This window comes from Amphiprion ocellaris, chromosome 14, assembly GCF_022539595.1.
Source record: "Amphiprion ocellaris isolate individual 3 ecotype Okinawa chromosome 14, ASM2253959v1, whole genome shotgun sequence".
Taxonomy (NCBI): Eukaryota; Metazoa; Chordata; class Actinopteri; family Pomacentridae; genus Amphiprion; species Amphiprion ocellaris.
This window is the reverse complement of record NC_072779.1, coordinates 6,440,503-6,456,573: the sequence shown is the minus strand read 5'-3', so window position 1 is coordinate 6,456,573 and position 16,071 is coordinate 6,440,503. Positions and strand designations below refer to the sequence as shown.

The following is a 16,071-nucleotide window of genomic DNA, read 5'->3' as shown; positions in this document are numbered from 1 at the left end:
ATACAGTGTAGTTAAAAGTAACACATAAAACCAGTTATATTAGACCGTTATCATCTTCTGCATGAGGACCGGCTGCAATAATTATCCCAAAATGTAATTTTAGACATCTGCACGGGAAAAAAAGGAATTCCTACCATGTCATATCATGAAAATTGTAGTAATGATAACAAGAAAATACCCTGCTGAGATGGGCTACAGAGGTTGCATCCTGACAGTCTTATAATAGAGATTGTATTTTCAAAATCCAACAATGAGAAGAGCCTCAGAGGTTACTTTTAAAGACTGCACAGCTCACTGCACAGTGATAGTTTTATACAAAGCGCAAGAGAGAAACATATACATAATCTGGCTTTATTGAACATAGTAATATACAATCCTGTGGGGAAAGTGAGTAAGGGTTCATTTATTAACAGGGGACAAAAGACCTGAATATGCAAATGTTCATTCTGTTGCAATAAAAACAAGCCCTCTTCATGACCAAAAAAAGAAAAAAAAAGAATGGTGAGCAACGTGTATAAGGAACAAATGTGGAGGAAGTAAGCTGTTAAAATATAAAAGCTGTTGTCTGTCATTCAAACCAGTACAAATGATTAATGCAGTGTAGCCCATCATCACGCAGGGAACACAAGTAGCAACCTACATAAATACTTAATAATATTCACAAAATATACACGTAAAATAACAATGTAGAGCATTCATTGTCTTCTAAATTGTGGCCATGATTTTTAGGCAAATGACAGTGTAGAAATGAAAAGAAGAGGGGGTTGACGTTTGCTAAATGAAAGAATCAACAAAGCCCATGCCTGTGGAATGAAACAAAATGACTAAAGGGCATTTTGTGGCCGCAGTCACCATAGCAATAGAATTCTATATTCTATGGAGTTCACAACCTTCTACATTCAACAACCCTAACAAGCACATAGAGGGTCGGAGGTCATGCAAGAGTGGTTTCTCGCGGTGGTGTGTGGAGCTGAGCAGCTAGGCTGGGGTCAGAGGGCCGATCAATTAGGTCACCGATGAAAGCAAACAAGCTCAGTCATATTAAAAAAAAAAACACTACACTCGTTCACGCACGCAAACATACACACCCTGCTTTATTTCCGTTGGACGATTCAACTTATCCTGCAGGAAAACGCTCAGTCACTGCTGGAGGTGGAAGGTCGCCGATGCTCCGAGGCTCCGCTGGGGTTTGAGCCGGCAGTTCAGCAGCAGTCCAAGTTCAACGGCAGTCAGGTTTTCCCATAAAACGGCCCTGACATGCAGGGCAATAAGGGTTGAAATGCCCCCATCTCTTCCGCCTCAAAGACAGAGGGGAAGGAGGATGATGGATGAAGTAGAGGAAGAAGGAAGGTACAAAGACAGTTCATACAGGCCGACACCACTGTTCGTTTAGTCCTCTCGTGTACACGTGAAAGAAAAAAGAACATGCAACAGCAGGCCCTAAAGTAAACAAATCCTTTCGTGCTCCATAATTTACAACATTCGGTCATAGTTACACATCATTTCCGTATCAACTGAACAAAGATCTGAGGCACACAAGAGTCCAAGTCTAACAGATCAGATCTTCATGTAGACCTTCCACGCCTTCACAGACCTGCTACTGAAGCATTTTATTAAGTGTATCCATGGTCTTTTCCTAACCCTAACAAAGCGTTTTAGTCATCTAATCCTAACCTTACTGTGGTCATACCACAACTGCCATGCAGAGATATTATAGAAAGCAACAATGTATAATCCTTGGCACTGGACATAATCCGAGGATGTGAAGAATCATCCAATATTGATATTCCTCGAGTTGCTGGTTAGAAACTAGTTCATGAAAGCTTTGCAATGTCAGAATATGGTATTGTTTTAAGAAATGGAACCCAACCAGAGTCTATATTGCATTTTTTGTTGTGTTGCATATTTTCTTTTTTTCTTTACTCTTGCATTGTTGATCTACTTTAGGCTATCAGTGTTGTTGAACTGAGCCCGGTCATGCTGGTCTGTTCACAAAACCAAGAAAGTACGCGTATAAAATACAAATACTTACAGAAAATAAAAGACTTCCTTTCCAAAGGGAATATCAAAGAGCAAGGAAATCATATTACCTCATGTTAAAGAACTTCTATAAATAGAATCGTCAGTGTGTTTTTCCTCCAGTTGTATGGATTTGTTTTTTAACATGCATATTAAACAGCCATTGGAAGTACAGTTTTCAAGACTACTGTAATCTTTTGGTTTGGTGTTCAGGTTTTTCATTTCAAAAGGCGCCCGTGTTATTAAGAGACGCCTTTAATGGGAACATCCTCGTAGATGATGGATGTCATGAGGAAGTAAACGCACCAGCTTATATTTAGACACCACATGGCTTTAACATGTTACACTCGCTGCTTAATTGGAAACATTGCATAATCATATGCAAATCCACACAAGGGGATTATTAATGAATATGTTTTGGCATTTTGTATAATTGATGATGATAGGTTTAATTTTCTATTTTTTGCTGCTTTTTTGCGTAATGAAAACTGGCAGCGATGGCTGTCATCTCAAGAAATAATTGGCAACCAGTGTGGGAATCCTTTAAGTTCAATTAAAATGTCTAAACTAAACAGAAACATTAAAAAATAAATGCTAACAGTGCGAACACACAAAGGCCTGAATCTTCTCTGGGGAAAGGGAGACTGATGCTTCATAAAAACTTCATATATATAGCAAGTAATGTGAATTTGCAGTTAAATGTGTGATTTTTTTTTTTTATTATTTTAATTTTTTTAATGAACATCTGACATGAGAACGTTCCATCCACTGTGTTCAAACTCATGTCATAGATTTCACCATTCAATCTTATTCTGCCGACTTCCTTTACTTGTCTGGCAAACTTAAACATGAACATTTGTTTTTGCAGAATCCTTTTCTCTTGCGCCTGTAGGCAGGTACTGTGTGGTTGTGTAATTATTCTTTTAAAAACTGTTACCAGATGGATCACAGCTTTGAGCTGTAACAAGTTAGTTTATGCTAAATTCATGCACTGATGTATCAAAGTTTATTTTTGTCGATAGGAAATCTAGGACATATAATCGGACCATTGTGAAAATGCAAAACATAAAGTGCAAGTGAGTGATATGTACTTTTAGTGTTTGTATGTGCATGTTTCTCCATCTGCATGTGCATGTGACAGTGAATATTCAACTGGGCCAATGTATCTGTGGAACACACCATATAAATCCTTTGAAGATTTTGCTTCACATCCTGTGTACTCCATCAGCAGAGGGAAATTAAGTCAATGAACCAATAAAATAGAGGGGGGGGGGGGCGAGCGAGCTGGCAGCGAAGAGTTCCTGCAACTCAGTCAGTCACAATGGATTCAGTCAGGACAAATGAGTACACTCATTCCCTCAAGTGTGTTCTAATTATCGGGGAAGGGAATGTGTCATTCCTAACACACATGCAAAATCACTCTAATGTCTGGAAATCCATGCATGTTGCACGCACACAGAAAACAAATGCAAAGTAGCTCAGTACAGTGGCTCTACCTCTGGCTCTGCAGCCTAGCTAGCGTTAGGACATGCCCCATCCATTTAGGCAGGGGATACAGAACAGACACTTCAAAAAAAGTGTACTAGCATGTAACTTTTTTTTTAGACATTGGGGAAGTTAAATAAATAAGAGTGGCAGAGAGATGTAGTACCTGTCTGAAATAGTTCCAAAGCCTGGGGCCCACATGGCTTTGAGCTCCCTGGTCAAGTTGGCAATAGGAGCTGCTGGTACATCTGCTCTCAAATGCACACTTTCCATGGGACTGCTCAAAAAGCAATACAATGCACTGATGCGGCATAAAAGAATGCTTGGCAAGTGTCTGTCATGTATTTCGTGTGTGTGTGTGTGTGTGTGTGTGTGTGTGTGTGTGTGTGTGTGTGTGTGTGTGTGTGTGTGTGTGTGTGTGTGTGTGTGTGTGTGTGTGTGTGTTTGCAAATGTGTTTGAAAGTGTGTTTGTCAGTTCCAGGAAGACAAACTCTGGGCTTAGACGGTATCCCTGCAAGACATAAAAAAGAGAAAGAATTAGTGCAAAAAATGGCACGATGTGTGTGTTCACAAGATGGTTGGATGTTATGTTTTATCATATTCAAACATATTGATATATGCATACAGACACCTACACACACACACCTACTCCTCCATTTCACATCCGACCACATCTGCCTTCACACAAAAACAAATGCACATTGGTATGATGTAACTGCTTGCTCTGGTTCGGTCTCACTGTGAAGCCTGGCATCCATTCCAAGCTGAATTTAAAATCTGAATTTATTCAGTCCCTCGCTGCCAATGTTGTTCACAAAGACCTTGTGAAACTCATCTGGGAACCTGGGCCAGGTAGTTCACACCTCCACCTCCTCTGCCTGATGTGTTAAAGCTGGAGACACTTTTGACAGCACTGTGAGCCATTTTGAGCCAGAGAACTTGCATGGCTGGTGGCAAAAAAAAGACATTTGCTTTGTGGTTTTGGTTAGCAGAGACATGAGGAGGAATTTGAGGGTAGAAAACATGTTGTGTCCATGTGCATAAAAGAGCAACTATGTACAGATAGATATGCAAATTAAAACAAATCCTTAAATAGGTACAAAATGCAAATGTGTGCCTTTAAACTCATGGTTCACATTATGTTCCAGACCTGCACTGTACGTATATGCATTATCTACATTATGTGGTAGATTAAAATGAAGGTTTTTCTTTACTTTCATCATTATTTACATTGTAGATTCTCACTGAAGGCATCAAAACTATAAATTAGCGCATATGGAATTAGGTAGTAAACAAAAAAGTGTGGATAAGTCAAAACATGTTTTTTATTTTAGATTCTTCATAATAGCCACCCTTTGATTTGATTACTGCTTTGCACACTCTTGGCATTCTCTCCATGAACTTCATAATGTAGTCACCTGAAATGATTTTTACTTCACAGGTGCACCTTGTCAAGGTTAATCTGTGAAATTTCTTGCCTTCTTAATGGGGTTGGGACCATCAGTTGTGTTGTGCAGAAGTCAGGTTGGTACACAGTTGACAGTCCTATTTGACAATTGATAGGTTCTTGCCATAATATGGATTCTATCAGCTCAGTAAAGAGAAATAACAGTCCATCATTATTTTAACAACTGAGGGTCAGTCAGTCTGGAAAATTGCATAAACATTGAATGAATCCTCCAGGAATCATCTAGGAACTACCCAGGAACCTATCATGAACCATCTAAGAACCACTCAGGAACCTACAAAGAAGTCCATCCTTTCTTTAACACTTCAAGGTCAGTCTATCAGGAACATTTCAAGGACGTTGAATGAATCTTCAATGAATTATTTAGGAACTACCCAGGAACCTATGAAGAACCATCTAGGAACTACCTAGAAACCTAACAGGAACCATCTAGGAACTACCCAAGAACCTACCAGGAACCATCTAGGAGCAACCCAGGAACATACGAAGAAGCATCTAGGAACTACCCAGGAACCCACCAGGAACCATCTAGGAGCTACCCGGCCACCCCAACCTCAGGGACTTTGAATGTATCCCCAAGTGCAGTCATAAAACCATCAAGCGCTACGATGAAACTCACATGAGGACCATCCCAGGAAAGGAAGACCAAGAGTCACCTCTGCTGCTGAGGATAAATTAATCTGAGTCACCAGCCTCATACACATGCACTGATGGTGACAAGACATAGCAGTCAAATAATAAATAGCCTGGCCACACATTTACTGGTATAGCAGTCTTTAGTGTCATAACCTTGTACTATTGCTACACTACATAGGTAACATCTGTACAAATTTGTATTAAAGAAAGGTATATTTTCATTTTACAAAAATGCAAATTAACTAACTTTCCTAAAAGGTTTTTGAGGTGACATTGATTACATAACTAATAAGGTTTTAGAAGAAGATAGCTAATATTTTGCTGTGATGTTTGTTTCTTTTCTACTGGGGAACCTGGTGCATAGTCCTTGAATGTTAAATATGTTGGTCTGAGCAAGGCTTAAATATACAATTAAAAACAGCTTTAATGCAAATTTGTATATAGATGTCTTTGTCAATGCATCTGCACTGAGAAAATATACAACTACACAGTGTTTCATAGATGCATACTGATAAAAACAGTCAGTGCACAAAAACAAAACCTGTGAGGGCAGAAGTTCAGTCTCAGTTGAAGTGCAGGCAAAAACCACAATCAATATGATACGCTTTGTAACTATTTTCTTCAGTAGTTTGAGAAGCAAATGCTCATTGATTTGAAAAAGAACAAACCAAATGAAACCAGGTGTCATGAGTCTGTTGCTGCGATGCGTAAGAAAAAATACAATATAAGGTGTTCTGACATGTCTATGTACAGTATATGATATCTGTATATGCTGTTCAATTATCAGCGCATGTGTATTAATTTGAAAAAACGTTGTCTATAGCCTTATAACAATTTGCCAGCCACTCAGACACAAGACATTTCTGCTAGATTTGCATATTACTACATTGGCTTTGTTTGTTATTTTATGCCTTTAAAACCTTTGCTGCTGAATTCATGCTTTTATTCAAGAAAAAGTCCAACTTGCAAATGATAAGTCAGAATGTTATCCCTTAGACTTCAAACGACTCATCAGTCTTGGGTGCACAAACAGGTCATCGACTCGCAGACAAACTCATATCGACTCTTGAAGAAACTGAACTTGTGACCTTTTAGTAATGGCACCATTTCTCTTTAGACAAGGCTTCCCTTGCGGCATTAACTGTATTTGCTTAAGTAACCAAATGGCCAACATGCATCTAAACGGTCGGTAAAGAGGACCAATAGGCAAGACAAGACATCGGTACGGTTCTACAGAGACACAATTCATTATTGCTCTGGAAAAGCTGGATGATTAATGCTAAATAGACAAAGTAGAGCGACAGCACTCTGCTTAGCCTGTTGAGCTGTCCCGTTTTATCAAAGAGAGCAGAGTCAATGCACAGGCAATGCACTGGGGTTGAGAGAGAGGTGAAGGGTTGGGGGAAGTATAGAGACAGGGAGGAGGCAGCTGAGAGAGGGAGAGAGTGTGTTTGAAAGAGTGACATTGAGATAAAGTGAGAAATGGAGCAAGCAACTGAGTGCAGGGGATATTAGGCGAGAGAGCAAGAGCACGTCTTTGTGAGGAGATAATCTGGGGACGGAGAGCTGTTTGTCTTGTAAACGTTCACATTTGTCTGCATGAGCATGCGCACGGACTTCAGTGTAAACACAGGTAGACATGTGAGAAATGCATTCATGCAAGCGCACACAAACTCCGTAACAAAGGCAGATGTAACAATTCCCACAAGACCCATGAGAGAAATATGATAGATAGGGGATCACTGTTTATATCGGTCTTCTTCGCTCGCTGTCTGAGCGGCCTGTAATTGAATGATCATTACACCAAAGTTATGGCTACGGCCCCGCAGTCGAAAATAGGAATTGAGTTGGAAACAGCATTTAGTGCTTTTGATTTATGAGCAACAATGGGGAAGTTGTTTTTCAAGCCTGGCACTCTGATGGCCAATAAAGAGGAGCAAGGCTTATCGCCTGCTGTACCCACTCTGACACACATACACCAGCCAGCCTGCCAGCCAGGCAGCAACCAGTCAGCCAGCCAGCTGGGGCCCTTCATGGGAGGAAGTGTTTTCAGCAAATTTGTTTCCTTCATGTCTCGCCCTGAATGGTGCTATTCATTAAAATAGCCTGCAGTCGGTAGGCGTTGCTGCCATGGCACATTTATACACTTGTACGCCTGTATCCTCACACACACGCACTCACACACAAATCCACCTGCACACACACTCACACAAACAGAAAATCTTTTCTTCTGGTCCAGCTCATCTTTGCAGGAGGGCCTTCAATAATAACAGCAAAGATACAAAGAGAGAAAAAGGGTCCGCTGGATGTGCCGCTATCTGCTTTCAGTTAGGGCAACTGGAGCTGTGTATTTATTTCTCTAGAGTGAACAGAGCTGCCCGATTTCATTTAATGGATGCAGTATTTGGATTAAGGTGGATCTAACCCAGAATTGAGGGGTCGCTAGTGTGGGTGGTGCTGCATTGGAATAGCAAAGAAATGTAAAGTGTTAACTATGAAAGTGTGAAGTGTTGTACAGTGTGAGCCGTAGTGCAAAGCAGGATTTGCCTTTATTTTCACCAGAGCTGGTGTCTGCAGTTAGTTTGTTCAGACTCCCTTCAAGTAATCGCAAAATTCTTTAACAAATAATCACGTATGTGCATCTCTTTTGACTAGATCTCAAATTTGATTCCAATATATCTTGGTTTTCGCTTGCTGAATGTGAATTAGGTCAAGCACAACTCCAGTAAACAGGGTTCTGATAATACACCTGAGGCTCAGATGTCCATTCATCCATGCTGGTGATTCATTGGTTCCATTGATTAAGGATCAGATCGACTCTACAACTGCACAGCTTGCTTGGTGGAAAATTACATGTTGTCAGTGCTGTAACTGCTTCCTTTATCTCAATTTATTTGTGACAGGAGCTTTGCTGGCTAGTTTAAGTGTAATTTTCTTTGCAATGATTAACATTTTGTTCGTGGTGGGGCAGTTGGCAGGCTGATGCTGCCTGAAAGTGATTACAGAGCAGTATATTTAACAACAAATACAACAGAAAAATCTGTTTTCATACCCAATATGTATCCAATACTGTATTTATAATGGAAATCATCATTGTGCCTACAAGGCAATATACCTAATCTGAGTTTCTGTTCTGTACTTGGGTTCTTGTGGACTTTTTTGTTAGGAAGTTTTTATCCATCATAGCCTAGACACTGGTATGTTAAGTCATCTCATCAGCTAAATGCTAGACTCCTGAGGAGTTTCAGCTTCCCAAGCATGTGAGTTTAAACATGACATACTCTGTATTAAGAAATACTTTTAAACTTTTTTTGAACCGTTATGTAAGCGAAAATGAACTCAAAACAACACCTACAGCAAGTATGTTTGGTGACTGTTTTAGTCTGCCTTAGACATCTTGACTCTAACAGTTAGTGAGGTTTAACCACAATCGATCAGACAGACAACCTGCGGTTTTACTTGTTCTTTGCACTGTCTGCTTCTTACACCACTGGGATTTTCAGTTGTCAGCCCTGGGGCACGGTGTGCTGTATCACCTCATCTTTCTTTTCATCAGTCCCCCCACTCAATGCACTCGCTCAGTCACACTTATGTGAGGAGAGTGTTTTGGACATATACACATGTACATCCTACAGAAACACACATACATACTATATTACATCATATTTCTATATTTTTTTAACTGCTGTTGATTCCCAGAGCCAAAAGGCCACAAAAGGCCTCTGATGCTTTCCTACAAGCAGTTCATCAGGAGCTGCTTTCAAGCTTACAGTTCCTATCAATTAATAGAAACAGTTAAGAGAGTGCCACTAAGAGGGTTAGTCACACAGAGCTATCCCGATGCCTGCCAACCCTGTCATGTCATCTGACTTGTCTCGGCTCATGCCTTGGGGCTTTTCCCTTTTTAGAGAAAGAGCAAGGCAGGGAATGAAAGGAGATGAACCCACACAGTTGAAAAGCCCCAGAGTCAGGAGTGGTGATGCACATCGATAGTGTGCACATAAGTGCACAACCAGGCATACGCATCTGTTTGGAGCATATGGCCGGGTAAAATCAAACACACAAACTTGCATGCAGTCGCATCATGAAATGAGCTTTCTCCTTTAACCTTCAGCATTCTTTCAAAGTGCCGAACGCTACAGGATCTATAGAGGTGATGTAACAGAGCAACATACATCTTTTGATGTCATCAAAACGCTGCAGCACTATTTCATCTGTTAACAGACATACTGCTTTGACAGTAATAATGCCGCGAAGACCGCTGTGCGTTAAAGTGACGACTGTGAGTTATGCATATACCTCGGTTTATCATGTGCAGTTGAAAGACAGCACTCTGAAGAAAACATAAAAGCAATTTAAAAATGACATTAATGTGCCTCTGAGCATTCACAATTCATCTTGGCAAGCACAGTAACTGTTTGGTTTGCTTTTTCAGGTCACATACTGTGTATAATATGATGTGTTGACTAAAAACCATCAGCCAGATCACATGTGATATAACAAAATGATTCAGGAGCATGCTGGGCAGAAGCTTTAGGGTTTTATAGCATTTTATTTAATCGAAGTCAAGTATCTAAAAACCCCACTATTTAGGGGGGAAAAAAGAAAGTTTCAGTGGAGATTACATTTTGCCGGTTGAGAATGCAGAAGCACCACTGCTTTGAGTGGAAGCCTAATTAGCACACAGTATGAAATGCTATTCTTATATGTATCTGACACATTGAAGCAACAGGTGTAGCTTACTTGCATTTGCATGAACAAAATGATATTGGATTTAAAAAAAGGAAAGCATTCATTTTACTTAAGAAATGGCTAATTTTGCCTCCACGCAGCTAGAATTACTGTTAACTCCTGTAATGTATGTCAGGCAAACGCCCCAGAGGAGACACTTTAAACTTGTGCTCAGACACACAGAAGATAGTCGCATTTTCATGCCATCATTTGGGCCGTAGCTCACTGTGTATGAAAAACACAGACATATGAAGACTGTGAACACTGCAGCCAGTTAGTGCTGTGCAGTGTCAGGCACATTGCAAAAGACTGAATGACAAGCAGCAGAGCCTGCCACTGTTGCCTGGTAGTCTCGTAACATGCAACTACTGTGTCAAGCCTGTGACTACTCTTCAACACACTTGGAAAAGCTATATGGGAAATAATTAGAGCTGAGAGTGTACGACCTTTGTTTGGCTGATGAATAATACATGGGCTCTTTGGCTGGCAAATACATACAAAGTATAAATACACTGAAAAAAATAACACATATCTGTTCTGTCTCGCACATTCTCACACAACCACAGTGGTGTTTTCATCACTTCACAGGAGATTACATTAACTTACACTGATTCCATGAAAATTACTCAAACCCTAACCATTACCATGACTTACTTATCACTAGTTTTTATCCTTACACTCAGACGAAATGCATTACTTTCATCTAAATCGAGGTGAAGCCCCACAGTTTGACAGTATAATTAAATGTGTGTTCCCACAATATGGGTAACACAAGTACACTCACATTCAAATACAAAGATTTATGCACTGTGTAGCTGCATAAAACATACCAGTTGTGGGCGAAGTTCATATTTCTCTCATTCAATGTGTATTTGAGAAATTTCACATACTGTCTCGTGTACTAGTGGATTTTGTTGTGATTAACCTGATATAAACCTTCTCTGAAGTAATACAGCACTGAGAGAAGGTGTCTGCTGTGTTTGTGAATAACTCAGCCTCATCTATGTCCAAACAGTTATAGCAGAGGCCAGAAAAGAATAATAATCATCCATAATAATGCTCCACATTACTGTATGTAAATGGTGGCTGCAATTCTATTATTGGAACAATAGCATTAAGTTGATAATATATTGTCGATCTTGTATATCATCCGTATGTACTAATAGCCAACCCATTTAAGGTATGGTACAGAAATATGTACAGAATCTGCACCAGTAGTTAAGGTAGTGCAAGATTTAACCAAAATAAAAATTAACTAACAAATCATATTCACTAAGGTGGTAATGACACCAAAATAGTCTCACAATTATTCTCATTCTTAAGCAATAAAAACCACATGGCGCTCTGAGTGCAGTAAAACAAATGCAGGGATTTTCTGTAACAACCATGCCATCTGTTCACCTGGACATCTCCATGGTGTCCTTGGTGAGATAGACGATCCAGTAGACCAGGTTGAAGGCGCCAAACGAAAGGGGAAAGAGGATGCGGGAGTATTTGTCGATGATGCTGGTGCCAGTCAGAACGTTGTTGGCCGGTACGGCTGAGCCTTGCTGCAGGAACGCTTGGGCATTGACAGGCGGGTTGGGAAATGTTTTGGCAGGGCGGTCAAACAGCGGGGCAGAGTTCATCCTCTTCTTCAGAACGCTGCTGGCATCCACCTTGGAGAGGAAAAAAGGGAAGGAAATTCACATTAAAGAGAATATTTTGTAATATGAGGGTGTTAATAATGAAACTGGCCTAGAGAGTCATAAAATCCTGTGTACCAAGACTCTTAATACTGTAGTAGAAACTGATTATGCAGGTAAAAAGACAGCAGGCTATAATGGCGGTACCTTATACACACTTAATTAAACAGCAAAAAGAAAATCCAGCAAAATGCAAGAAACAAATTTGAGAAAATTCAGCCTAACGTAAGTGCCATAAACAGCTGTGAGTTGATTAGTGCATGTGGGGAAGTGTGTGTCTTCAGAACTACATCCAGAATACCAATGAGCACCACAGTAATTACGCCCAACAAAGGAAATCAATGATGTTTTGTTTTTGATTGGATGTGATTTCAATCAACCCATTCCATGAAGATTGATGCAGTTGTGGGAAGCAAACAAAACATATTAAACAAAAGAGGCTCAGTATATTGACACATGGTTATCCTATGCCTCATCAACTTTCAGCAAACTCGTGTGATCTCAACACATGCTCCCTTCTCCAATAGTTGTAAATCAGATACAGTATGTGTGCGGAGAGAAAGGGAGCGTACGTCTGGGAAATGGGTCAAGGAACACCGTGTTGCCTGTAGGTAGATTCTGAGAGAGGGAGAGAAAAGGAAGAGCAATCCTTTTCTTTTTTTAAAAAACCAAACAGGAAAGTGTATAAAATCTCATATCAACAAATAAACCACAGAAATAGAACAGTAACATCTTGATGGCTCGAGGTAATTTTGTTGTATTGAATAGTGTCTCCACTGAATTATTATAAGAGTGAGCATAATGAGCAATTAAGAAGAAGCATAAAAATCAAATATGTATCTTGTGAAGCTTTATACTTGCAAGATTATAATCAAGGGACACCCTTTTAATACATTACATTATTACGAAACTTTTAAAAATAGATTTTACTATTATAAAATGTAATTTGAGGCAGATTCAGGACCACATTTGCATCCAAGTATGTTCCTAAATTATCCCCAAAAACAAGTTCATTATTTTGAAGCAAACCACACTTCTGAAGAATAATGTTCATTACAGTGTAGTTTGTGAAGAGTTGCGTGCATGTTTTATTAAATGAACTACTCCCAATAGTTAATCGTACAGTCCAGTCCCACTTTGATCTGTGGGGCTTATTCAGTTCACTCTGGGTCTTTTTTTTTTTTTTTTTAATTCCAGACAGTCTTGGAACAAAAACTGAACTTTAGAGATTTAGGCTGGATTTGTGAGGCTACAGGATTACTTGCCCCTCCACAGGTTAAGAAACTATTAAACTGTTACAATCCTCTGGCATGGGGGAACCCTTGCCAAACTGCATGGTGGCCAGTGTCAAAATAAGACTAGATTGGACCTTAAGTTACACAAAACGTCACAAAATCTCCAACACAACTATTCTGAGATTTAAAATAATGTCTGGAATGTTGAATATTATGTTACATATCTCTATCCAGTAAAGGTATCTAGTATTTTAACCGTTCATGTATGGAGTGTTGTGCATCAGAATTTCTATTTACAAATGGGTAAATGGGTAAGATGGGGGACAATGTAATGAGGGCTGGTAAATGTTTTTGGGGTAGAAGAAGGGATTAAGAAGAAGGATTATATCAAAATTTGTAAAACCCTATAGCAAGATGACATTGGGGAAATACTGTGAGATGGAGTGAGTCCAGGTGATCTAACCACTTATCACAGTTCACTCATCGGTGAATAACAATGTGTGCTGCTATCTGTGAGTGAAGTACTGTGTGCTTCACAACACCAGACTGCAGCTTTAAATGTCAGCTACCTATCACTATAATGGTTCCCTTTTAGGTGAGATCATGCTCTGAGTACAAATCGCATGCGTCGCCTTTGTACAGCATCCTGTATATATGTGCAGCTGATCGGAATGACAAGCTTGTTTTTGATGAGGACAACAGGCTTGCTTGGCTTCTTCCTGGTAAAATCCCACAGGGATCTGCTCCTCTTCCCTTTATCCACTGCTCTACATATCAACAGACCCACTTTGACACAGGGAGGATGGGCATTGATGGATGGGTGCACGGATGCTGTTTGGGTGTGGGTAACCATGCGTGGGGGTGGGCGGGAGCTATGCATAACTGTGGGTAATGTATGTTTGACAGTGCATGTGTAGGTGTGTATATGGATTGAGGTTACACTAAGTGTGCATTGCCAATATGTCATGGCAGCAAGTACATAAAGGTGCAGGTCTGTGGGTGTTGAGTGGGTGTATGCTGGTGGATGATTATTAGAAGGAGATGGAGATATTATATGTATGTAAATGTTCTATGTATAGTGATATATTTGAAGCAAGGCAGTGAGTGTACTGAATATAGCAGCTTATGACAACTCAGTGCAAGTTGAATAAGTTATAGCATTGAAAGATAAAGCTGACAGGTGAAAAGATACGATCATCAGCAGCAAATATAATGTAATTCTCCACATTTAGATCATTCAAATGTTACTCTGCATTTTTAGTATCTTCAGAATCGTAGGTTGTCACAAACACTACACCTTGAAAGACTTTAATGACTTTCACCACGTTTGACTGTAGTTGTACAAGTTCACTCTCCAACTTGAACTACTTGCCACGAGCTTGCTGGCTCCAGAAGGAATCATAAAGAAAAGCGATAAAGCATTTCAAAAGACCGAGTAACAGCACAGCCCTGTTTGAACACTAAGTGATTCAGTAACATAGTGATCGTCACAGGAACCTTAGAGAAGTCAGAGTAGATCACACGTGTCTTCTTTGAATGATGACATAGATGCCTTGGATGAAGGTGATGTTTTAGACCAAATGTGGGATTTGTATGTTGGTTCTGATCCAACGCAAAGACTTTGTCACTACAAACAGAGCGGAGCTATCTGTTAGATGACTAAAAAAGCTTTTGAGATGCAAACTGCACCTGGAGAACAGGTAGAAAATATGTATTTCTTTCTTAAATGGTTACACAAGTAGTGCCATGTGCACACAGGAGGAGGAGGGTTTGCAATGCTAAGCTGTATGAATAAAGCAAATTTAACCTGACTTCTCTATAGATTGCAGAAAGCCATAATATATGCTAAAAACACCAAATGTAATTTCAAATGAAGCTGTGATTTACTAATGTCTTTGATGAAAGAGGGTTTTTATGATCCCATTTCATGTTATTTCACTGATCTACTCTGGGTAGTTATAACGTGCCAAATATGTGAATGCATTGGCAGGGATTTGCAAGACTGCCAGCTCATGTAAATATATTCAATATAAACATTCAACACATCTGTCAGTTCATATGCATAAACACAATAAATTATGCTGAGAAACTCCACAGGGTAACTTTCGGTGCAATACATGACAGTCCTTTTGTTATCAGGACTGTTTCCAGAGCATGAAAACATTCATTCCATCCAATTATCAGGACGCCAGGACACCAAAACAATTTGAAGATCAAAAATGGCCCTGAAAACTGTCCTGATTTCATCAGTGTGTCTCTTCAACCAAGCACCCATCGCCAATCCTGTGATTGCAGATTGCAGCCACCTGTGGCTAAGCCTATAAATAAAGTTCACTTCTTTCCATTTCTCTCTCTTCCTTTTTGCTTTCCTAATACAAATGCTTTATTTTCTGTTCATTCTCTGCACCGCATACTGCACCACCTACTCACACACATCACTGAAAATGCATGCGGCACCCTTTATTCACACCAACAAACACCCCTATTGTCCTTTATGTTTACAGTTGTATACTTGATTCATTAAATGGGCCATTTACCTTGTGTTGTTGTGAGGTTTCCATTCCTGTTAAGGCTTTGCTTGACAGTCATAACAGGTCATAGTCATTTAAATCGTGACTGGTGGATGGCTATTTCTATTCCCAGTGATACACCATTGTTTTTTTTTCTTTTTCTCTGTGTAATGAAGAGTCTTCCCTCCTACATATTTGGTGAAAGCAGTCATTTTCCATGATGCATCCCTCCCACTCCTGCTTTCTCTCGCTGTAACTCTCTGTAGCGCGCACAAAAACAAACCACACTGGCCTCTCACATC

General features: G+C 39.8%; 1 protein-coding gene across 1 annotated transcript in view; it reads right to left on the bottom strand.

Annotated features, from left to right (window-relative positions):
* Positions 1–337: 337 nt before the first annotated feature.
* The window catches only part of gabra6b (gamma-aminobutyric acid type A receptor subunit alpha6b), a 30,954-nt gene continuing 15,220 nt past the window's right edge, over positions 338–16,071 (bottom strand). The window contains exons 9-10 of the mRNA XM_023281369.3: positions 11,741–11,997; positions 338–4,015 (exon numbers count right to left, since the gene is read on the bottom strand). Coding sequence (XP_023137137.2) covers positions 4,003–4,015; positions 11,741–11,997 — 270 coding nt within the window. The 3' untranslated portion in view covers positions 338–4,002. The remainder of the gene's footprint in view (positions 4,016–11,740; positions 11,998–16,071) is intronic.